This window comes from Aythya ferina (genome assembly GCF_964211825.1).
Source record: "Aythya ferina genome assembly, chromosome: 1".
Classification (NCBI taxonomy): domain Eukaryota; kingdom Metazoa; phylum Chordata; class Aves; order Anseriformes; family Anatidae; genus Aythya; species Aythya ferina.
Genome location: NC_140296.1, coordinates 140,847,541 through 140,870,680, shown reverse-complemented (window position 1 = coordinate 140,870,680; position 23,140 = coordinate 140,847,541). Strand labels below are relative to the sequence as shown.

At 41.7% G+C, this 23,140-nt stretch overlaps 2 protein-coding genes and 1 long non-coding RNA gene across 37 annotated transcripts in view; 2 read left to right on the top strand and 1 right to left on the bottom strand.

Moving 5' to 3' along the window:
• The window catches only part of CALD1 (caldesmon 1), a 197,281-nt gene extending 193,909 nt beyond the window's left edge, over window positions 1–3,372 (top strand). For 14 of the 34 annotated variants that reach the window (XM_084498852.1, XM_084498876.1, XM_084498851.1 and 11 more), the window contains 3 exons: window positions 7–90; window positions 418–451; window positions 1,682–3,372. In XM_084498852.1, coding sequence (XP_084354978.1) covers window positions 7–90; window positions 418–451; window positions 1,682–1,713 — 150 coding nt within the window. In that variant the 3' untranslated portion in view covers window positions 1,714–3,372. Of the gene's footprint in view, window positions 1–6; window positions 126–417; window positions 452–1,681 lie in introns of all 34 variants that reach the window. The other 20 variants (XM_084498870.1, XM_084498868.1, XM_084498860.1 and 17 more) reach the window with 3 other exon arrangements.
• Window positions 2,747–13,526, bottom strand: LOC311424245 (aldo-keto reductase family 1 member B10-like; the record flags this gene model as incomplete). Of its 2 annotated transcripts, XM_084499234.1 has the most annotated exons (10): window positions 13,373–13,509; window positions 12,611–12,778; window positions 11,454–11,570; window positions 10,654–10,731; window positions 9,642–9,764; window positions 8,200–8,306; window positions 7,939–8,020; window positions 6,797–6,880; window positions 5,874–5,956; window positions 2,747–5,544 (listed from the first exon to the last, which is right to left on the bottom strand). In XM_084499234.1, exons 1-10 carry the CDS (start codon window positions 13,439–13,441, stop codon window positions 5,502–5,504), a joined length of 954 nt encoding a protein of 317 aa, XP_084355360.1. In that variant the 5' UTR covers window positions 13,442–13,509. The 2 variants fall into 2 exon arrangements, with proteins under 2 accessions (XP_084355360.1, XP_084355359.1); XM_084499233.1 differs by lacking the exon at window positions 2,747–5,544 and having other exon boundaries at window positions 5,804–5,956; window positions 13,373–13,526.
• Window positions 13,527–18,293: 4,767 nt separating this feature from the next.
• The window catches only part of LOC311424336, a 49,707-nt gene continuing 44,860 nt past the window's right edge, over window positions 18,294–23,140 (top strand). Inside the window, exons 1-2 of the long non-coding RNA XR_014686055.1 lie at window positions 18,294–18,384; window positions 18,513–18,604. This is a non-coding gene — a long non-coding RNA (uncharacterized lncRNA). The remainder of the gene's footprint in view (window positions 18,385–18,512; window positions 18,605–23,140) is intronic.

Here is a 23,140-nt window from a genome sequence, read left to right as displayed (position 1 = left end):
ATACAGGATTTAAGACCAGGAGATGTATCTGGCAAACGTAATCTCTGGGAGAAGCAATCAGTTGACAAGCCAGCAGCATCTTCTTCTAAGGTAACGCATCAGTGCATTCTTAAAAGATAGCATCTGTGTGTGAAGCTTTTTGCTGAGGGAAGGCACTGTTTGCCTTCATATGGTCAGTCATTTGGAATTAGGTCTCTGCATATCTTGTGTTACTAATATGCCTTTTCATATGCCTGTGTCACTAATACACCTTAATAAAAGGAAGTGCAACGAGGCACCAAACACCATGGACAGCATGTAACTTTTATTATTCCTATTTGGAAGAAGTTGTGTGTCGAATGCTGTCCTTTGCATGAAGATGACTTTTTTTTTCCCCCATGTTCAACTTTAATAACGGATTCTTACTTTTTCAAACAGGTAACAGCAGTGGGGAAAAAATCAGAAACTAATGGTAAGTAATTCTAATAATTCACCTGCACATTAAAAGGAACTTTGGCACATTTTTGTACACACATTACAATTCTCAGTTTTTAAAATTCTACAGCTGTTAATGTTGGTACATGAAACCTTCAGTCCCTTGCCGTTCACTTTTCCTAAGCTCCCTTGCAATATCACTAAAACATGACTGCTATTTTGAGAAATAAGCCTGAATCATCTGGCTAGGAGAACCGAGGATGCAATTTCCAGCAATGTTTGCAAATTCTGTTCTTTTGAAATCACTAGTTTGGGAAACACAACTTAGTTATATGTCAAGAAGTCTGCAAATTCACCCCCAGCTTGAGTGTGCTTCTTTAATTTTTGTTTTAATCTAAAACTTACCAAATAAAATCAATTAGAGGAAATATGTGCCTAATGACCAGTGGGGAAGAATGGAAATTTACTGATCAATTTAATAGCTTTAAGATGTCCTACAACATCCGTTGATGTTTTTCCCACTAGGAATGAGATGATCAAATGTAGAAAAACTATTTTTGTTTGTTTGTTTGTTTTTCCCGATTAATATTTGTACATGTTTTTTTTTCACATTCATATGCAAGTCGAGTGCTGTGATATGCTTGTGGACTTTTTTGGGGTCAGTTTAGAGTCGCACAAGATGGAATTGACTTCCTACTCCTCCTTTTTTCCTTTTTCAAACTGAAGTGTTGGGAGAGGGGTGTTCAGGCTTGCTCAGTGTTAGCACAGCTCTGCTCCCATGGCAGGCGTTAGCGGCCATGCCATCATCACCCGCAGGAGCAGCCCCTGCTGAGTGGTTGAGATGCTGCCAAGCCTCTTCTCTGAGGCCGAGTGAGATGAGGGCTTCAGCAGAGGGCTTGCTGGAGAAGGCAGATGGATTTCAGTCTTACTGTGAACACGGAGTGCATGTGCCTAGCCCTGTAGCACTTTGTGTGGTAGCCACCCACCTGTGGTTTGGGAGAGGTGAGGCAGGGAGAGTGCTGCATGCAGCATCCACTGTCTTATTGTGGGAAGCTCCTGAGTTGCTACCCAGGGCTGCTGGAGGTGAGGAAGGTTTCATAGAGAAATCTGGAGGCAACCTCTGATCGAGCCCAATACAAGAGCACAGGAACATCCAGCTTGTGCCCTGCCTTCTCACATGCCACCTGTTAATCTAGAGTCATGCCCTCTCTATTTTAGAGATACATTTAGGTTATTTTAAGCCATCTTTAATCTTTCTTTCTCTCAGCAGGTTTGAGACAATTTGAGAAAGAACCATAGAAGGCTACTAAAGACGCTGGACCAATCAGTTGGGGGAAAAAAAAGAAAAGGAAAAATACTAAATTGTTCTTTTTATATTTATGTTTATTTACCAAAATGTCTTTTTGCATTATCCCAGTTAAAACCATGTATATTAGCACTGTATTTAATAATCAGTCTAGACATTCATCATAATAGTACTGCCTTTGCACAAGAGCCTTTATTCCTAAAGAAACCCATGCTGTGAAATATATAGACTCTCCTACTGATAGTCATAACAAACTATATATCTGAACAGTGATTTCAACTGGCATAAGAGGTCAACCCAAAATTCATTTAAAGTGAAGTTGCTTAAGAAAGGTGTGCAGTAAACCTATAAAAACAATGGTTACTTTCGGAATACAGAAATCTTTCTTTCTGCACTTTAGACTAAGTCATGGAAGAAATATCTTTAGTTGACAATGTAATATTTTCTGTAAGTTGCCCATGTCATGAGAAATACTGCATCAATAACTTGTTTTAATTTTTTTTTTTGTTTTATACTTTTTTTTTTAAGTATCAATTTTTCCATTCTAGTTTAAGTTAATACCTAAATTTGGATGATTATGTTAGCTGACAGCGGTACTGATATTTCTTTTTGTTGTTAGTGACTAGTAATTGATTGCAATTTAGAATATATACACACATAGCTTTACAAAGTTTAGCCTAAAGGCACTACTAACGGTAGAATGCTTTAATACGTGCTAGAGTATTATATTTAGTAATAAACATACATAATTAACCAGTATCACAGCTTAAAGAAGATAAAGACAAGATCACACACTTTTCTATAGTAAGATTTCTTAATTGCCATTAGAGGTATGGCGAGATAAGTATTAAAAAAATTTAAATGTCAATTGCCCAGTAATGGGTAATTAAAAAGAAAGTTATAGTTTTTAAAAGAGGAAAAGGTAATGGTATAGAGGGTCAAAAATAGGTCACTTGTATAAAACGTTGTAGTTTAATTTATATAAAACTACCATAATTAAAAAATAAAATAAAACTAAACACAGTTGGAGCTTGTTTTAAATGACTGTACACTAAATCTTGCCATTCATCAGTGCCGTGCACGAGGTCCACCCAAAATGAAGTAAGCCTCTATCTTTGTACTGCTTCTTCTTAACTCTCTCTCCCGAATATCTTATTTACAGATGTTTTGATTTGTATATAGTAAACACATGGCTATAAGACGTCAGCTTGGTTTGAATTTACATGCCATACAGTTTAGCATTTACATCCTACAGTGTATGGGTGGCATAAACTGAGCAACTGAAGTAGCCCCCAAGTGCGTTGTTAACAGCTTCATCGTGCATCAAAACTACCAGGCTCTCCCTTAACACTGCTTCCATCTCTTACAGCATCTGACTTCTTCCTGTAGAGAAGAATGGTATATTTTAACCCAAAGATGAGCTCCCCTGCTTGGCCAAAACATCTTGTTTACATATAGAGATGCACATAGTTATCTGTAAGGGGTGAAACTGTGCCTGACGTTGTCTATGCATTGTCATGTTTTTCGTTTGGGGGTTTTGTAAACACTCTTCTGAGTCTTTCAAATACATTTGATAGCTGCAATAAAAATGATTCATTCAAACAATGTATTCTGAAACTGCATCCACAATAAATGGAATATTTCCATCAGCAGCCCCCTGTTTGTTAATGACTAGGAATGAAACAGTTGTTGTGACTAGGATAGGAATCATGCTAAGGCTGTGTGAAATAACGTGTTGCTGCCACAAAGCTTGAAGGCTGTCTTTCTCGATGCACTATCCTACACCAGATAGCTAAACTCTAAAATCATCAGCTTTAACCTATGGATTCTCAAGAAAAAAAAATAAATATAAAAATCTTAGTTGTCATGCTTGTCAGTACAGGACAGGAGCTGGGCATCATCTGGATGTCAGCACACCCAACAAAGTCAGTTCTAACCTAGCAGCACAATTGTCTGTTCTCCTTGTTTGCAAAACTTTTTCTGTGAGAGCCATTAATGTTGTTTCTTCTGCTTACCTTGGTGAGAGGCAGCTCAGTGGGGAAGTGCTTCCAAGCTTGGGTGGTCACAGGGACCAAGCCTGGGGAGATGCTGGCATCCCATTGTCCTCCTACCCCCTTCTTTTCTGCAGTAAGGCAGTGCAGCCCATACTGCCCTGCTCTACTCAGGTCACTGTCCTTCGAAAGAGTTCCCCCAGGCTGCTGCCATCTCTGCAGGGACCAACAGGAAGTCTGCAGGAAGCAGCTTTCTCAGTTCCTGGGGAGAAAGTAGTTGGATGCTTCCTAACTTAATCTGGAAAGAGCTTGCATGCTTGAAAGTGTACTTGCTCTCCCTCATTGATTGACCATATTGATATGCTTCTCTCCAAGTTTTAGTGAGTAAGGCTTTTTTCTTGTTGCTGTGAATGTTTCTTCTGCTCCTGGTTATTATCATTTTCTGAGACCATGAAGGTGTGCTGGGCACTATTGGTTTTACTTTTAGGCAATACTGACTTGTGTGTCATTGCCAGATTGTGCCCCCATACTGGCAGCCCTTACTGGTGGCATCTGACCCAGCAGCACCAAGCATTTTGTTTGCATTTTGATGCCACTAAAGAGGTGACAATTTGTAAGACATTATCAGTTTGGTGCTTTAGTTTCTGATTATGCTTTACTGTTTGCTTGTTTGCTTGCCCTCCTTGCCAAACTTTCTGTTGTCAGTGTGCAAAACATCACACACACACAAAAAAAAAAATAAAATTAAGCCCTGTCTTTGCTTTGGTGTAGCATTTCCTATCCAAAAATACTTCAAAACAAGTGTAAGTCTACCTCAGGGATTGCTTTGATGTTTTTAAAGAAAAGTTTTTTTTTTTTCTTTTTTTATCCCCCCCCCCTTGTCTGTATTTTCCTTAGATAAAGCCAAATCTTCTCTGGGTATATTAGTTCCTGAATGCTTCTAGCAAAGTTGCAAAAAACAAGTTATGTGTTTGAGATTTCAAGAACAATTTGCCCTGCTTTCCTAGATAGTACCTATGTTCAGCTGGATTTATTTTCATGTAGGTTATCACTACATATGTTGCTGTCTTTACCTTGTCACCTCTTGTTCAGAGGGAGGGCAGTTTTGCTCTTTAGCTTCTAGCTTTATGTCTGTTTGATGCATAAGCCCCAAATTAGTTTCTTTCCCAGTGTTGTCCTTGCACAGGAAGCATAGGAGCCCATTCCTACCTCTATGAAAATTGAAAAACGAAACTTCAGGCATGTTTTTAAATAGTCACATCAAACAATGTAAGCATCACAGTGACAAAGTTTTGGTGTTATTCAAACTTTATTTTTTGTTTTCTTGTTGTTCATATAAAATTTTAAAGCATTAATGATTCACACCATAAAAATCACAACTATGTAATAAGCAAAGTAATTAAAGACAGTGTTCTTCAACAGCCACTCATAAGCCAGTAAGACTTACTGCACTGAAAACAACATTAAAAAAATTAGTTACTTTCAAGATTTTTTTTTTGTTTGTTAAACATGCCTTTAATTATTTAAGACAAGAAAAAAACAGAAATGAGACATTGTCTTTTTTTTTTTTTTTAAACTATTAATCAAGAACAGATTTCAGCTAACCCTCTCAACAAAAGACCCGTCCCCATTGATGCATTCTTTCACCAGCTAGTGGTCTCCTCCTAAAAAAGGAGGGCAAGTAACCACTTTTAATGATCATCAAGTACAAAAGAAGTAATCAGGACTCAGATACAGAGGACATCTAATCTGGAAGGAGATACATAGAGGTCTCGCAGAAACCACTGGTGCTAATATTCTGCCTTGAATGGGTAGTCCTTATGATTGACAGCCCTGCAAAGAGAAATAATTTGTTTTTACAGGTGTTGTAGCAAGCATCTTCAGCAGCATTTCCCTACTGCAGTGGCCCTCCCCCTTGCCAACGTACTCAAGTTTTGCAGCTGACAGCTGTCATTAATTTGAACACATGCTTGTGAACAAGCACATGCAATACCAAGATGCTGAATGCCTCTCCTTCCTGATGTCAGTTCCAGGATGTCTCATCACCAAGGTTTAAGATGGGAACTGTCTCTAGTTTTGGTCAGGTATACTTTCAAGATACAGGGGATGAAAATACAGACAGAGATAGGCCTAGTGGATAATAAGGATAATGAGAAACATACTGGGCTACTGGAACTGCCCTCCAGTTCCTGTTAAAGCTGAGGATGACATCCATCTCCTTTTTAGACAGCTCGAAGTCGAACACCTAGCAGAAGAAAAAAAAGGAAACAAAAGTCTCTTTTTTAGTTAGGTTCATAAGTAGTGAGATATGAAGTGTGCTTCCAGCATGTATTATGACTGAAGGTAAGAACACACTGCATCCATGCTAGTGCTAGTTAAGAAATCATCTTATTTCTCAGCCAGATGTCAATTTACCAATTAGTTCGTTTCTCTCTGAGGCGCTATTCATAGCAGTAGCTCAGCTGCAGGTACTTGAATGCAAACACCACTTCTGTTTGTGTTGTAATGCACTGACAGCGAACGTAGGTGCTAAGGGCTGATTGCTCAGTGTGTAAGGACTTCCTGGATACCAACTGCAAATTATTGTCTCACAGTTGATGTCATCTAAGAATTGTTGCTAGTGGTTAATAAAAGAAATGACTCCAAAATATAGCAGCATGAACTGAAAGTAACAGAGCAACCATCTAAGATGCCATGTCATCAAACCAAGCATCCAGCTGACTCTCCCTGCCAAGGAAAACCACAGCCTCAAAATGAGACAAATTGCTAATGAGCGTGGTGTTTGCAGTTTGTTCCTTTATGCCCCAAAGCAGGGCTCACTAAGCATCTCCCAGAAGGGAAACCCCAAACTGTGATTCCACTTCCAGCACCCACCCTGGTGTAACCCATTTGTCTATTGGAGATAACAAGATCCTTCTCCCCACAGAAAAAGGTGTGGTGGGTAGGTACTACTGAGCCCTGATCTGTATATCTCTGTGCTCCCCTTTCACTAACTCCTGGGTGCTGCCTGGAAACACAGAGGGGATTAGGGTGTGGGTGCCTATGCCATGTAAATAGGTGGCTGCAGTCCTGATGGAAACTTCACCTTTATGTTTTCCTTAATGCGCTGCACTTTGTCAGACTTGGGAATGACAGCCACGTTCCTTTGGATGTTAAACCGGATCAGGACCTAAATAAGGACAGGGAGAATTATGAGCATAGGGGTGCAAAAAAAGTCTTCAAATGCATTTTGTGCATTTTCTCTTACTTTTTTTTTCTTCCCACAAACCCATTCCTCTTTCTACAACCACATTCACTCTTTGGAAAAATGCAAGACTGCACAGAGGAGTTTTGATGTTCCAGCATTTGCTGGCAGTCTACTGAAAAACTATCAATTGTTTCTATATCTTGGCTTCTTAATGATTTTTTTTTTTTGGGGGGGGTGGAGGGAGAGAAAAATGGTGATGCTTCTGGCTTGTATTACATGGGTGCTCAGACCAAATTAGGTCATAGGTAAGTACCTCACCTCATACTCATAGGTAAGTACCTCACCTAACTTAAGCTTTCAGAATGCTTTAAATAGAAAAAAAGATTTCTGAAGTTTTTTCCATCAACAAAGGATTGTTGCATACATTTTTTGCCTGCTCTGCCCATCTTAAAATGTGACTATGGTTAATTGCCTGTGAACACGTGGATTTGTTTGAAATGCAATTCCTGTCCACTATGGGCAAGATCTCTTTAGTGAGTCTAGCAAACCATAGAGAAAAACATTTCACCTTGACTAATCAAGCAGCTTTCAAAGACTCTCTGTGAAGGTGAGCAAACAGCAAGCAATCAGATAGCTCTGCAAATTACTTCTGCTTCTCTGAAGAGTAACTTGCTAACTTAGCTGGAGAAAGGAATAATGTGTTGGTTTGATGATTTGTAAGTAAATCTCATAGGAAAGTGATTTTCAGAGAGGGAGCACTTCTCTCTGGGAGCAGAATAAATCTCCCTAGGAAGGGGGACACTTGAGGTAAGCTCATACCCATACTGATTAGCTCCTTCAAGCTCAATACTCAACATGAATTACCAGATGTTTTCTAAGAGACATGAATGCTGTTAAGAACAGGGGCAGTACGAAGAGTCAAGAGTAGTTCAACCCCATTGTACTGTATCCTTAGGGAAGGCAGCATCCGCAAAGACTGGCCATCGACTCCTATAAATGTCTGAGTAGGAGGAAGAGTTTGCTCTGACATCCCCACTTACCTGGGCAGGGGTTTTATTATATCTAGCTGCAATCTCTTTAATCTTAGGATCTTCCAGCAGCAGGGGTTCCCCTGGCTTGGCCCTAATAAAAGCAAAAACCAGGTATTAGCTACCATACTGGTGGTAGGAAGGTATTAGCTTCCCTGCAACAAAGCAAGAGCATTTCTCTCATTGTAGCTGCATTATTTGCATACTCTGCCACAAAGATTCAAGTTGCAAATCCAGTCGTCTTTGTAGAGAAAGGCTGCTGTGGTTTCTTACCATGGCCGGTTTGGAGAACCCAGGGGACTGTATGCTGTCACAGCGATCCCTTTGGATTGACAGTACTTGATCAGCTTCTCCTGGGTCAGGTATGGATGGCATTCAATCTGTAAACACAGAAACCTGTTGGTTGGCATGGAGGCAGACTGCATGGGGCTCCAGAGCATAAGGTTTGAAATCCTCTTGGGTCACGGACAATGTGAAGAAAAGGTTCCCAGGATCATGATTAAAATCTATCTTTTAAAAATGTTATTAAAATTATTAATGTCACAGCAATATCTAGAAGCTTAATACAGATAATAAGTCTCCCTCATGCCACATACTACACAAACATGGTAAGAAATTGATGGGAAGACTGAAAGTGCAGGATCTGTGGCAAAAATTAGGAAATCAGTCTTCCTGGACTAGTCAGGAGAGCATAACTGCATCTTCAGAGGGGCTGCTCAGAATACCTGCAGTTTGGTTTCTGCTCTGAGTCATGCAACCTCAGGGAGTCTCCCTGATTCCCAAAGAAGGTGAGGGAAATGAGCTTCCTCAGCTTAGCCCTTCTGGACATCCTCCCCATCCCTCCCCTGAGGAGATGGTATATGAATAGACAAAGAAGCCTGAGTCCTGGTTGCTGCAGGCTCCCTGACCTTCAGAAAAAGTTGCTTCAATCTGTGCTTTGGCTGCTGAAATCCCTACTCAAATACACAGGCAAGATCTTGATTCTTCTTTCTTACAGAAGAAGCATGATATAAAGTTTAATAATATTTTACATGTGTATAAGTTTTCCTGTTTTCTTCAGTGTGAAGCCAGTGCTTTAAAAATAATACATCTGTGTAGTGCTACTATCTAGTTGTTTTTTGTTGTGGTGGTGTTTTTTTCCAGAGAAGGAAATAATTTTGAATTTCATGTTAAGTTACTTCATTTAAGTTATTTAAATACAGCAAGATGACATAAAAATGAATGCAGTATAGAAAGGAGCATCCCCTTCTGTCAAAAGCACCACATGTTATTGCAGCTGGAAAACACTGTTGAGGGTTTAGTCACCCTGCATATTGGATTGTAACAGCAGCATGACAATGACCTAGTTTAAGGTATCTATCAGATCAGGGCTATAGTAAATCCCTAGCATTGGCTGAATGCTACAGCTATATAATCATTATTTCTAGTTTAGAACTGTTTCAGTCAGAAGGGCTGTGCAAAATGAGAACAGTTACGGTTGCAGGTGAAGAATCAAAAGGAAAGAGTCAAAATCTGTTTTCCCAAAAATGACCTGAGCCAGGCCGAACATGTCTTTTACATACAAAGAGATACCTAGTGTTTTGTGAGATCTTTCCATGGCACTGAAACTATTTTAAAGGTCGTGGCATAAGTCAGCTTTAACAGCTGAAGTATAACTCAAATATATTTAGGCATATTCCAAGATCAGCTGACATCAGTGGAGATAAAAGTCTTACCTGGTTATTTACAGGCTTGTACTTTAGTCCTGGCTTGTTCAAGATTCTTTCAATCTGCTCATGGTTAAAATTGGAAACTCCAATGGCTTTTACCATGCCACAGTCCACCAGCTCTTCCATAGCCTAATGAATGAGGACAACAAATGTGTATTTATGAGGTGGTATTAACTGTCATGTACAGTATTTTATTTCATTAAAGCTTGTGACAAACCAAGAAACATCCCATAGTAGATTAAATGACAGTATCTTCAATTTTAAGAAAATATATATCTTTGCACCTTGTATTATCTGTGTGCTTTATGTCCTGTTGCAGATGGCAAAGTAACATAAAAAGGGTAGGCCAACCCTTTTGTAATGGGATGGAAATATTTTGCTTAGGCTTCTCTGGGAGTCATTTTACTAGAGCTGAAAAAGCAGGGGAGATCCCCCCACCTTGTCCTAAGCCAGCATACTACCTCTGAGTTGGCAGAATGCAGTAGGGAAGATGTTAGACTAAACCTAGTTATCTCCGCATACTTTCTTGTGGCTGTAATCTGCCATTGTAGAGAAAACTATGTATTCCCAGAGCTGCAGCACCACAGTGGTGCAGGTAGCAGGAGCAGACACTGAATCCTCCCAGTCCACAAGGAAATGAGGATTGAAGGATGGCCTGAGATGCTGATGCCCCATGCTGAAAAGTATGAGAATTCCTTATCTGTATGAAACTCCCAGTAAATTAACAGCCACGCCTGCATTAATACATGCCTCAGTTCTACCATTGTACATGTTCAAATATTGTTTTAGGGACAGCACCTACGGCGCTCATAGGTTTGTCCTCTTTATTCATAGAGAAGACATACCCTTTCAGCTCCTGAAAACAAGAGAAAGCAGCAGCTCTTTCTGGTCATGAAATGTAATTTTGTGCAACTACCCAAACCTGTACCCAAACCCATCCCTTAATTTCATTGTACATGCACATTTCTGCTCCATTTTTAGTGCTGACACATGCACAAAAGACCAAACATTAACATACCTCCCATGTGTCCAGAAAATCTGTATCACTGGGGATTGCCATACCCTTGTCATCTGTAGGCATCAGATCTTCACCAGCCTGTTATTTCAAGGCAGAATCACAGGGACTTAAAAGTTGCATTTCCTACTGTATATTACGATTTCTGACTGGGAATTACAGGTAGTAAGTTAGTAGTTTGTTTAAACATATCACTAAAAATTATTCATGTTCCTCGGTATTCTCTTGGACAAGGGCCATACTTCTACAAATCAATCATTGCATACAAAGAGATGGGGATTAGTAGTAAATATTTGAGTAATTTAGGCAGGTCTGGAGAGAAGGGAACAGACACTCCCATACTTTTATTCTAGAGTTTTTGTTTATTTTACACTGGTGCGGGGGGAGGGGGACTAGAAGCAAGTTCTTTCTGTACTGTGTTTCACTTCTCACAGTTGGTTTCTCCAGATCAAGCCCACATCTCGAAAAGATGATATGATCACACCAGTCTGGCCCAGCACAAGGCCATGATACCAAACTCCATCATCCATTGGTTACACTTTCCCTGAAGACCCAGGGTGTTCATTAGCAATACTCATAACCACAGCTATCTCAGTCTAATACACATGGAAGGCCAGATGCACACCCTAAAAATACTACTGCCTAGTTACTGACCAAATGCTGGCTTCTTCCAGGTTCAGGGAAGAGACAAAGGAACCATAGCATATCCTTGATGTATAATGAAGATGGACACAGCACAGATGAGAAAACACACTATGTTTTTAACCAGGTAAGGAGAAAAGAGGAATGTAAAGAAGAACTACCTTAAATCCCGTAGGGAAATGTATCAGGTAGAGGTCAAGGTAGTCCAGCTGCAGTGCAGCAAGGCTTCTTTTGCACCCTTCCTTTACCAAGGACTTCTCATGAAATGTGTTCCACAACTGTGGAAGAAACAAAGCTCAGCTGTGACTCTGCAGGTTCCATTGTCCAGACCAGAGAAAAAGATGCTAATACTTCACAGAATTCACACAGAATCACAGAATTGTAGGGGTTGGATTTCAATGGTTAATGTAGGACAAATATACACAGATAGAAGAGTTAGTAGTGAAGGTGGAAAAGCAGTATTCTTACTCATGAAAAGAGATTCTCTGAACAAGATGTAAATCTCTGCCAGGTATACAGCATATTTTTACTGTTAGAGATTATTTATGTATATCTTTTTTTTTTTTTTTTTTTTAAAGACTAAATTTCAAGTTTTGAGCACCCCATAACTACCCTCTTTCTGTACTTTTTATCTGACTACTTGGCCACTGTGAGGACCATTCTGAATTCTACTTAATTATTTTTGAAATGAAAATTCAAGTGCTTAGGTAGAGGAACTCGCAAGTATTATTCAAATTAAGAACTATTCTTTAAGTAAAAATAAGAGTGTGAAAGAGTTTTGTTCTGCTCAGTATTTTCTGTTTTTGCACATGAAAAACCTCAAGTCATAAGTCTATTAATTGAAATATTTTCACTTTTTGGTAACGAGCATTGCTGAGACAAGTGGATAAGATGAGGGAATGGAGTACATACACAGAAAATACTTGAGACTTAAGTCCCATAGTTTAATTTCTATTCTCTTTTAGGATTACTTTTTCTACATTACACCATTTTCAGTGTCTTGCACATCAGTAAATAGCACAGCACCTTTGAATTCAGACATCTGATTTGTCTGTTCTTCCTGATCCTTGTAGGGTGCACACATATGAACCTTCAGTAAATGCAATGGAATTATTAGTTTAGCAACAGCTAAGTTTTCAACAGTTCCTAGTAAGGTTCAGTCCAAGTTGCAAACAAAGAATGGAATTTACACTCTGCAACAAGGTTATCATAAAATGAGTATAAAAGAAGGGAATAGGTCCTTAGGGTACTTTAGGGATGAAACAAGGGTTTCTCTGCAAGAAAAGCCAAATGCACCAACATTCCTGCATCCTCATACCTTAGTGACAATGAAGAGATCTTCCCGCCTCACAGCTCCCTCCTTGATCTTCTGCTGGACTGCATTCCCTATTTCATGTTCATTTTGGTAGAAATAGGCACAGTCGAGGTGCCGGTAGCCTGCATCAATAGCGTGCTTCACCACCTCTTCCACCTTTCCTGGAGAAGCCTGAAAGCAGACAACCAAACTATGAGCTCTTCCATCACCTTCTGCCAGCATTCACTGCTGTGATAGCTGCACCAAGTCTCCCCTACCAGCAGCCGCTGGTGTCTCCTCGTCACCTGCATTTAAATTGAATTTTAACTTCCCATTGCTGTAGGGAAAGGACTGAAATCCTGGGACTGGAGCAGAAAGCAGTTAGTTTCCGCGGGACATTTTGACCCTACTCCTTCTAGGGGTTTCACTTCCCTTTATGTGCCCCCAGCATCACCCAAGCAGCTTTGCCACTTTACCTTCCCCAAACCCTTCCCCACAAAAGCAGGTTGGTGGCACAATGCTCCCATCAAGTGACCCCCCATCCCACGGGGGTGAGCTGCAAGTGCCAGGGGGTGAGAAAGCCTTTTGCAATCTACTTTATTCTTTTGCTCCTGCTTTTATTTTCCCTTATACTTGTTGCCTTCTTCCTTTACTCCCCCCCTTCCAGCTGCCTGGTTATACAAGTGCTGCAAGCAGACACTGACACCAACCCACGGACACCTTCCACAGCAGTCCCCGCATCTTGATTTTTTTTACCCACAGGAACCATGGCCCCTGCCCCGGTACCTGCCAGGTGCCCAGTCCCAGGATGGGCATCTTCATCTCGTTGCTCAGCTCTACACAGGGGCTCGCCATGGTGTCACTGCTTGTCTCCTTAGGCTGCCCGCAGTCATTTTAAAGCTGTCCTGGCCCAGCCTCTGCCTCCACCTCTCTCTCCGCCTCCCCAGGCTCTCGCAGGGCGTTGTCAAGGCTTGGTTGGCTGCTGAGGATCTTTTAATTTACTTGTTTAGTTTACACTGAGCAAGCCAGACGAAAAACGGCTGATTTAACGATGAACTCAGCACTTAGCATGCTGTCTCCGGAAGGCCTTCATGTAGGGATGAAATGCTTTCAGAGCGCTGATGACTAAAGGCTGAGGGAAGCTCTGTGAGACTAGTGTGCCTCAGACATCAAGAGGCAGGGGTCTGGGAGGGCTGGGCTGTGCAGCTGGCAGTCAGATCCAGGCAGGATTTGCCTCAAATGAGGAAGCTGAGGGGCTTCAGTTTGGGAAGCCGAGGTGAAATCCACACCACCAAACCCATGGGAGGGTTGCCCAGGGGCAACAAGAATGGTTCAGATTCGGCCTTGCTTGTGTGGTGCCAGCTTTATGTTTCCTGTGCTATGTTTGTCACGGCGGCACTTGGCTGCCTTTCAACAGGTGCCATCAGTGCTGACCGCTTCCATGAGTGATGCAGTTTACTTATGTACATTAATCCGGGTTCAGAGACCTGATATTAAGCATCAAAGCATTGGTCCAAATTTGCTGTGGGTTTTATCTCCCCAGGTCTACAGGAGGCCCCTGCCTCTTGTACTGTAGGGGCTTTCAGCATCTAATTTAACCATAATGTTATCTCATTTCTCAAAACAGATTTTCTGATCACCTTTGAAACTGTTTTTGTTTTGTTTTATTTTATTTTTTTGGTTTGTTTTTTTTTTGTTTTGTTTTGTTTTGTTTTTTTTTTCTGTCTTCTAAACACTTCCAGCCACAATTCTATATTATGGATTGAATTCCTTCCATTTTCCCACCTGTTTCTATTCACAGCATGTTGACACAATTACAGAGACCAATGTCTCTTTGGTGCAAGTTCTTTTAATTAATAAATTAGTTATTATTATTATTATTTTGTATTTTATTACTCCCAGTTCAAGCAATGACAAAACTAGATATGGATGCAGACACTGGACACATTTTAATCAGAAAAGGGATCATCTCCTAGGGTGATTAAAAAGGCAACACGTCTCAGACACGGAGCATGAGATGTGCACAGGCAGTGCTGATGGTCCATCGCCACTTGCCTGGCCCCCTCCTTGCTCCATGACCCCCCCGTGGCTGTCAGTGCTCTGCATCCGTCCCTGTCCAGTGGCACACATTGCAGCAGGAGAGAGCTGGCTAATTGTGGTGGTGGGGTCCCTTTGCCTTTAATGATTTGTTAAAATGTTGTACCCTTGGAAGGGGGGCAGAGAGGATGCAAGAGGGGTGAGGAATTTGACAGAAAAGAGAGAGCAAGACTTACACAAAGACAAACAAATCTGCAGAGATTTTATAAATTTAATAATGGATCATCTATTTTAAGGACAGAAAGAGCCACTCTACTCTTCTGCACTGATCTCTGATGACAATGACAAACTTTTGCACCCAGCCCATGATATATACCTATTGCTTAAATAGTTATTGAAGAGTCTTGGGTGCTACAGCACTAAAATCATGTAAAGAACAAATTGGAAAGTGTTGAGATTGAGCTACAGCTTATCTTTAACTACATCAACTCTTGTTCTGAAAGGCATAAAGGGACTTTTTTTTTTTTTTTGGTTTCCAGATTGACAATTTTAAAATAATTTTCTTCTGCAAAACTAAGAAGTGGTGGCTGGTTTTGATCAGTTCAAAATTATTTGTAATTTGGATGTTTCTCTTCAGGTTCCAGCCAGCCCCCTCTGTGAAAACATGTCCTAAGCTTTTATGCACTTAGCCAGTCTGACATAAGTGCATAAAGATCAGCTGAAACAGATGATGTCCAGATTTTCCTCAAGTATTATCTGTCAGACTAAACTCTGCTTTCTCTTTGATCAAATTTTTAGCTGCATGATAGATGTGTATGTATTTTGCTCTGAAACTGTGACTGATTGGAATTATACTGTAGCAAATCACAAACCTTCAATTTGTGTGGCTCTCATCCCTTCTCAAGGTGGCCTTTTTGCATTTTAATCCACTTTGGAGGTTGACCTCCATGTTACAAGCCCACCTCAGCACAGTGGAGGGGGGGCTCCCTGTTGTTATGGGGGCTTGCTGCCTAGCTGCATATTCTTACATCAGGCTGGCCATTTCCTAAGGATCCTGCCCATCAATTCTTCGTCACAAGCCCAACCGCACCAACAGCCAGATCTTCCCCAGAGAGCTCGAATGGAGAGGGTAGCCATGGCAATCCTCACCTTTTAATAAAGAATCACATTCCCAAAAGCATCAGAAACAGTTTGTACATGAATTTGTGAATTCAATTTGCTGTGTAATGTGACTACTGAAGAAAGGAGGAGAAACAAAGAATTAAGAATTGCTGGCATTGCAGGCACTCTAAAAAGAAACGATCCAGCATGTGGACCTGCTTGAAATGGGCCCAAAGAGTCGTGGTTAATGGAGTTAAATCCAGTTGGAGGCCGGTCACTAGTGGAGTCCCTCAGGGCTCAGTACTGGGGCCAGTCCTCTTTAATATCTTTATTGATTATCTGGATGAGGGGATCGAGTGCACACTCAGTAAGTTTGCAGATGACACCAAGTTAGGTGCGTGTGTTGATCTGCTCGAGGGTAGGAAGGCTCTGCAGGAGGATCTGGATAGGCTGCACCGATGGGCTGGGGCCAACTGTATGAAATTCAACAAGGCCAAGTGCCGGGTCCTGCACCTGGGGCACAACAACCCCAAGCAGAGATACAGGCTGGCAGATGAGTGTTTGGAAAGCTGCCTGGCAGAGAAGGACCTGGGAGTGATGGTGGATAGTCAGCTGAATATGAGCCTGCAGTGTGCTCAGGTGGCCAAGAAGGCCAACAGCATCCTGGCTTACATAAGAAGCTGTGTGGCCAGCAGGTCTAGGGAAGTGATTGTCCCCCTGTATTCAGCTCTGGTGAGGCTGCACCTTGAGTACTGTGTTCAGTTTTTGGCCCTGCATTACAAGAAGGGCATGGAGGTGCTCAAATTTTCCATGGATGTCTCACAGCCATGAGCCCCATTTCACCCACAGACTGTGGGACAATGTTCAGCTTGCTGCTCTCCTTAGCTAATGCATACATGTTTGTGCCCTTTTTTCTTAAGATAAGACTGTGCCCACATATGTGTATACAATGAGATATGGGCACCTGAGTAATTCTCTCTCTATCTCCCACTGATTTAACATTTGGGCGAGTTGTGTGCTGGCCAAGAGTGGCCTCATTGCTACCATCACAGGAAGCCTTGGGAGCGCAGCTGTGGACACGAGTGTCCTGTTCCCTCCTGCTGCTCCCCCGCCATGCCTCCTGCCTGGGAGGTGTAATAGGTGCTGGGCTTTTCCCCGACTGGGGGCTTCCCAAGAGCAGCTGAGCACCAGGAAGTATTTTGGGGCACCCAGAGGTGCTCTGGAGAGCAGGGCATGCAGTGACATTGCCATAAGAGAGAAGCAAGGTGGGGCCTGCAGCTGGTCTGGCCTGCAGGCCTTCATGGTTTTGGAGTGAACTTCCTGGGGGCCAGAGTGGAGAAGGGAGAGATTTTGGCAGCTCAGGAGGCTACAGCACGTGTCTGGCTGGCGAGATCTGCTGAAAGCACAGTTACACATCCGAGCTTTTCTGCTTGGGCGTTTCTGTTCTGTTTAACCTGATTGCTTTATCTGTTTGGAAAAAGATAACTCCCATATTTACAGCATTGTAAATCCTACCTTTATGGGAGTCAAAAAGCTTTCCAACAATTTATTTATTTATTTATTTAGCCTGAATGCTGAATAGGTGTAGACTGAGGCCTTCCTACCTCAATGTTTAGCTGAGTCATGGTGGCTTTGCTCCCCGCAGTGTGGCAGCTCTCCCGGAGCACTCTGCCACGTTATCCCATGAATCAGCATGTGCAGACACAGGAACTGACTCATTGGTATCCTTGGGAAGCATAGCCATGGCTTTCAAGGCACTGCTGCCTCCTCACTGGATGTTCACTGGTATTTGATTTTGACTTGTCCTTCCTGAAGAGCGACATTCAGGGCTGCACATTCTTAAACTACAAAACTTAGTGGTCCAGCTCTCATCAGTTGCAACAATAATGAAATTACAAGTATGAAATACTGAATAGTAGGAAGGTAATTATCGTCATTTATATTTTCATGAAACCTGATGTTTTCTGTGAGTCTAAAAACCTTCTGGGCATCCTTGCAGAACTCTGTGGGTTCAGACTGAGGCACAGCCACAGAATCACCAAACGGCTGAGGTTGGAAGGAACCTTTGGAGGCCATCTGGTCTGACTCTCTGCCCAAGCACGGACGCCTATAGTCACTTGCACAGGACCACATCCAGGCAGCTTTTGAATATCTCCAAGGAGGAGACTCCACAGCTTCTCTGGGCAACCTGTGCCTGTGTTCTGTCAACCACATAGTAAAGGAGTGCTTCCTAATGTTCAGACAGAGCTTCCTGTGTTTGTGTCCACTGCTTGTGCTGGCACTTGGCACCACCGAGAAAAGCCTGGCTCTGTCTTCTTTGCACCCTCCCTTCAGCTGTTTCTACATATGGGTGCAGGAGGGGGCTGGCCCGCAGGAGCGGTAAACTTGGCAGTGGTTTCCAAAGCATGGCTCTCACCTCGCTGAGCCTTCACCTGCAGCTGGTTTTGAGTTTATTCTCCCACAGAATGGCTGCTGTAGCCATGTGCAGCTGCTGTTCAGCTGTGAATTCAGCAGGTGTGTGCTTTGTGCTCGTTTAAAGATGATAAGCACTTTTTGCTACGCAGACAATAAGCTGCCTGCTGTAAATCTCCTCTCCTGGTTGGGGGAGGCCAAGGGAAATGCTGAGGGTTCAGCAATGGCTGAGCTGAAGAAAGAGAAAGGTGTGGTTGTGAGTGGGTGCGGACCTCTCACTCTGTATCAAGTCACACTCCGTTGCCTGTGAATACTCTCTAGGACAGGAGTGTGGTGCTGAAACTTGTAAGGACACCTATTTTTTTTTTTCTTTCAGAAAGAAACGGTTACTGGGAGATCTGCCAGCTTTCCTGAGTTTGTAGCAAAGCAAGGGGAGACTTAAGGACAACCGACTTTTCTGCTGGTTTGGTGGGTTCTGAGAGACCTGGCTCTGGGGTGGGTTTTGGGCCTATTGCATGGGCTCCCAGTCTGACACTGGGTTTTCAGGCTCCCTGGCTCTGTGTTTTTTGTTTGCGCTTTTTTGTTTGTTTGTTTTTAGCTCAAATGCTTTTTCTACCTGTTTTGACAGACAAAAGTAACGTAAGTGTATCGCATTACTATGGAGCTTGAAGTCTCTGGGCTCCTGCTTAGTTTTGCTTTTGGATTACACCCACTTTTCAACTATTTTAGCCATCCCTTCTGATACATGGGTGGCAGGAATGAAATTTTTCCCTATCTTTCAAAATCTGAAGCAAAGCCTTTTCATGCATGTGAAAGGCCAAGTGCTGATCAGGCCTAGAGATCTGTAGAAGTAGTCAAGGCTGTCAGTGCTTTTTTTGTTTGTTTGTTTCTTTTTTTTTTCTTTTTTTTTTTTTTTTTTTTCTTTTTTAACTGCCTCTTATTTGCCTGTACAATCTCTTGACTATGTTTGGTGCCCATTTAATGTGGGCTTATGTTATGGCTGTGCTAAGAAACAGTACTGTATAGCAGGAGCCTGTTGCAGGTAACCTTGTGTTTCATTTCAGCTGTAGGGATCCAATTTGTGCATGGCAAGGCTGCTCCATGGCAGTAGGAGATGAGGCATGGGTAATGGTGGTGGTCACTTGAATCACCTCACAGGTACCTTCCTGATCTGAATGCCAGCACTTGTGTAGACTTTGCCTGCAGCAAGCACACGCCAAAGTAGTCTGGGAATAGGAGGAGGTTGGACCATTTGTTTCAGATCTACAGGGTAAATAAACTGCAGGACCTTCTCTCTGGGAGGGTGTTCATAGCACAGGCTGCACCTAAGGGTTTGCCTGGGAGAAAGAAGACTGCTAGGGGATACCTGGGTCCTAGGCCCCAAAACAGAAAGGAACCAGCAGATGCATTTGTTTGCAACAACCTCGTTCATTGAGAGAAGCTGAGTTGGTGAACCTATCAACTTTTCACTGCTGTGAACTTTTCACCCACACATGTGGGTCAAAGTTTAATGCTCCCCTGTCCTGAACTAGTGCATTTTATCATACTTGTTTGTGCATTTCCTTCTTATGATAAGTCCTTTCCCACAGATACAGATACTGTAAGATACATGTACCTACGTAATTTTCTACCTCCTCCTTGTTTAATATCTTGACTAGGCATGTCCTGGCCAAGAGTGGCCTCAGTACTAACAAATAAACCTGTGGAGAAACAGCCATAGTCTTCGAGAGCATACATTCCCTTCTGCTGCTCCCCAGCCATGCCGCCTGTTTGGGAGGTGTAATAGGTGCTGAGCAGATGTTCTCTGTGTATTCTGGGGGCTTGCTATGAGCAGCTGCTCAGTGCAACCTAGGATGAATTTTGGGGTGTCTGGAGAATATCTAGAAAGTAATAGCTAGTGAGCAGATCTTTCTGTCTTCTCCCTATGTAAAATAGTGTCTCCTCTTTTGGTATTTGTTCAGAGGGAGCTGGAGAAAATCAGCCCTTGATGATGATGCAGATACGATTTTATTTTATTGGGTGGTTTAGGGTATCTGTTTTGTTGTTTTAAGAAGAGTCTGAGTTGAGTGGAGGCAGATGGAGGTGACTGTCCCAGATGTTGGTTTGGTGGCTGCCCAGGAGGGGCAGCTAAAATGGGCTGCAGGGTGAAAGTAACCTGGAAAGCTACTGAGCTGGCAGGAAGCTGCACACACTTGTGTTTATAGTCTTTATACTTCTGTTTTATTTAATTGCCTTATCTCTATAGAAAAAGATAAATATTGTAAACACCCCAATAAAACCTGTTTTTATGGGAGTCTAAAAGCCTTCCAGGCTTTTTTTTTTTCAATGCTCATTATGGGTGAAGGTTGAGGAGCATCCGCCCCAGCACTGTAGCTGAGTCATGGCCCCACCATGCCCTGGCAGGTCCCAGGGGCACCCAGCTGTGCCAATCCTCCAACTGCAGCACGTGAGTGCAGGAGGGGGCTTGCCTGCAGGAATGCTAAATGTGGCAGTGGTTTCCAGAGCACAGCCTTCACCTGCAGCTGATTTCTAGGTGGTCTTCCTGTAGGATGCTTGTGGCAGCCAGCGAAGCCAAATGATGACTTGTTTATTGCTATAAATTCTGGCACTCTTATTTATTTATTTTAGTTATTTTATTATTACTATATAATACGATTAGTTTATTATTATATGCTCTGTGTATTATTATATGCTCTGACACTCCTAGTCTTTGGTGTATTTTTGAATTGCTGTATTTTTTCAGCTTTTCTTTAAAAGCAAAAGTAAACAACCCCTCAAAAGTTATAGCAGGAAATGTCTACTTTTACTGAGACAGAACTACTTCTAAGGGTCTTATTTCCACCATGTCATGCTTATGGATCTGGCAATGTCAGGGTGAAGCAGCTCACTAGCAGTGATTAAATCTGTGTATGTGAGTGAAGTGTTTTGATTATTTCGATTGAGTGCAGTGGACAAAACACAAATTTTACAGTATGTCATTGATTTTTTTTTCCAGTAGTTAACAACTTTTCCTACTTGAAGAAGCTGCCTTTGGGTTACCAGTTTCAGTTACCTGTGAGACACCAGTTTCACCAACACTGAAATGCAAAGTTTCACCAAATCTTGAAGACCAGGGTTAGAAATCCATTGGACTTGAATCACTGAGATCCACTGAATCTAAAGCCAAATGAGTATTTCACGTTTCTCCAGAAATGTTTGCTTTAACTGCGTAATGGGAGAGCCTTGCATTAAAACCTTTGAAGGCTTTCTTCAGTTCAACAGTTGCGTAGTGTGACTGCTGTGTATTCCTCCCTGTGAGGGCACCTCATCTCTTTCTTTCCCCCTGTGAATTTTGGAGCTCTGTTATTGAAGTTCATTTCAGAAAAAAAGCTGAGACAGCATCTTTGATCTGGATAAGTACCATGACAGCTCTGATTGCCTAAGCTAAGCAGTACAAAGGGAATGGAGCACCTGGTCATGGAAGAGAGTTTTGGAAAGTTGCCATTTATGAGGAAATGTGCTTGTGTGGCAGTGGTCTAGATCTTTGCACTCTGAAGCATTGACAGTGATTGTCAGATCTGTCATCTCAGCTTAACACAGTTATTTCTTATTGCTTTCTACAGCTACCTGAAAGGAAGTTGTGGGGAGCGGGGGGGTCAGCCTGTTCTCGCAAATAACCAGTGATAGGACTAGAGGGAATGGCCTCAAGTTGTGCCAGGGAAGGTTCAAGTTGAAAATGAGGAGAAATTTCTTCTCAGAAAGATCAGTCAGGCTCTGGAACGGGTTGCCCAGGGAGGTGGTGGTGTCACCATCCCTGTGGGTGTTCAAGGAAAGGTTGGACGTGGTGCTTAGGGACGTGATTAGTGGGTGGCATTGGTAGTAGGGTGATGGTTGGACTTGGAGGTCTTTTCCAATCTTAATGATTATATGAATAAACCCATTGCTGGGTGGATCCAAAAAAAGTTGTCTGAGAAGATATTTACATTTAGTAACTAAAAATCTCTCTCTCTCTCGCCTTTTATTTAAATGAATTATTAAAATAGAAGCACTTGTGTCAAGAGGAATACTTAAAATGACAAGTTAACCATGTTTATGTAAAAAGTTGTTTACTTTTATTATGCTTGTACAGACAATCTAAATTTTGCCTTTCTTTTAGGTCAACAGACATCATAAATTTATACATCAGACTTTTCTAGAATCATAAACATGGTTGGTATTTATAGTAAAGAGGAGCAGTCCTCTGACTCTTTGCAGGTCAGCTGTCAACTTCAATTTTGCAGCCTAGTTTGGCAAGATGCAAGTCAGGATAGGCACTATGACAATTTTATTTCCTTTTTTTCAAGAAATCAAACTATTAATAGAGCTGGACTATGCTACCAATGACATCATGCAGAACACACCTTTTAACCAGTTTTAGGAAGAAAAGTCAACTTCGTAATTCTTTAGGGAAAGAGGAAAAAATGGTATTTTTTTCCATTAAGGAGATTATTTTACTTGTTTATTTTGTCTGTCTTTATGTTTCTTTTCTATGTTAGAAGTATTAGAAAGTGTAAAGAACTCACTAGTATGAAGGAATGAAGCTAACAGGTCCTACCATCCTCTTGATTGCTGGCAAGATATTCTGCCATTGTAACCTCAATTTAGGCTTATTTTATTCTTGATCCTAAAGCTAGTCCTGTAGCTGGAGATGTGGTCAGACCTTCCTAATACATTTATGTTGCTCCTATAGCATTTTAGGATTACCTGGATATCAACCATGAACTTTAAAAAACAAAACAAAAAAAAAAAAAACAAGTCTTATATTCCTAGGTCTTTTGGTTGTGAAAAGTTAAATTGCAATGTTTACATCTACTAAATGTTATCTTCTAAGTTTTCTGTACTTTGAAACCATGAAGAATTAATTCTTCCTTAGCCTGATAATTCTGATAAAAAATAATAAAAGAATTATATTATAACTGATCTTTAGTTATGTGGGAAGAAAGTGGAAGTATAACTGGTGGTGAAACTAGGAGAAGGCTTAGGAGA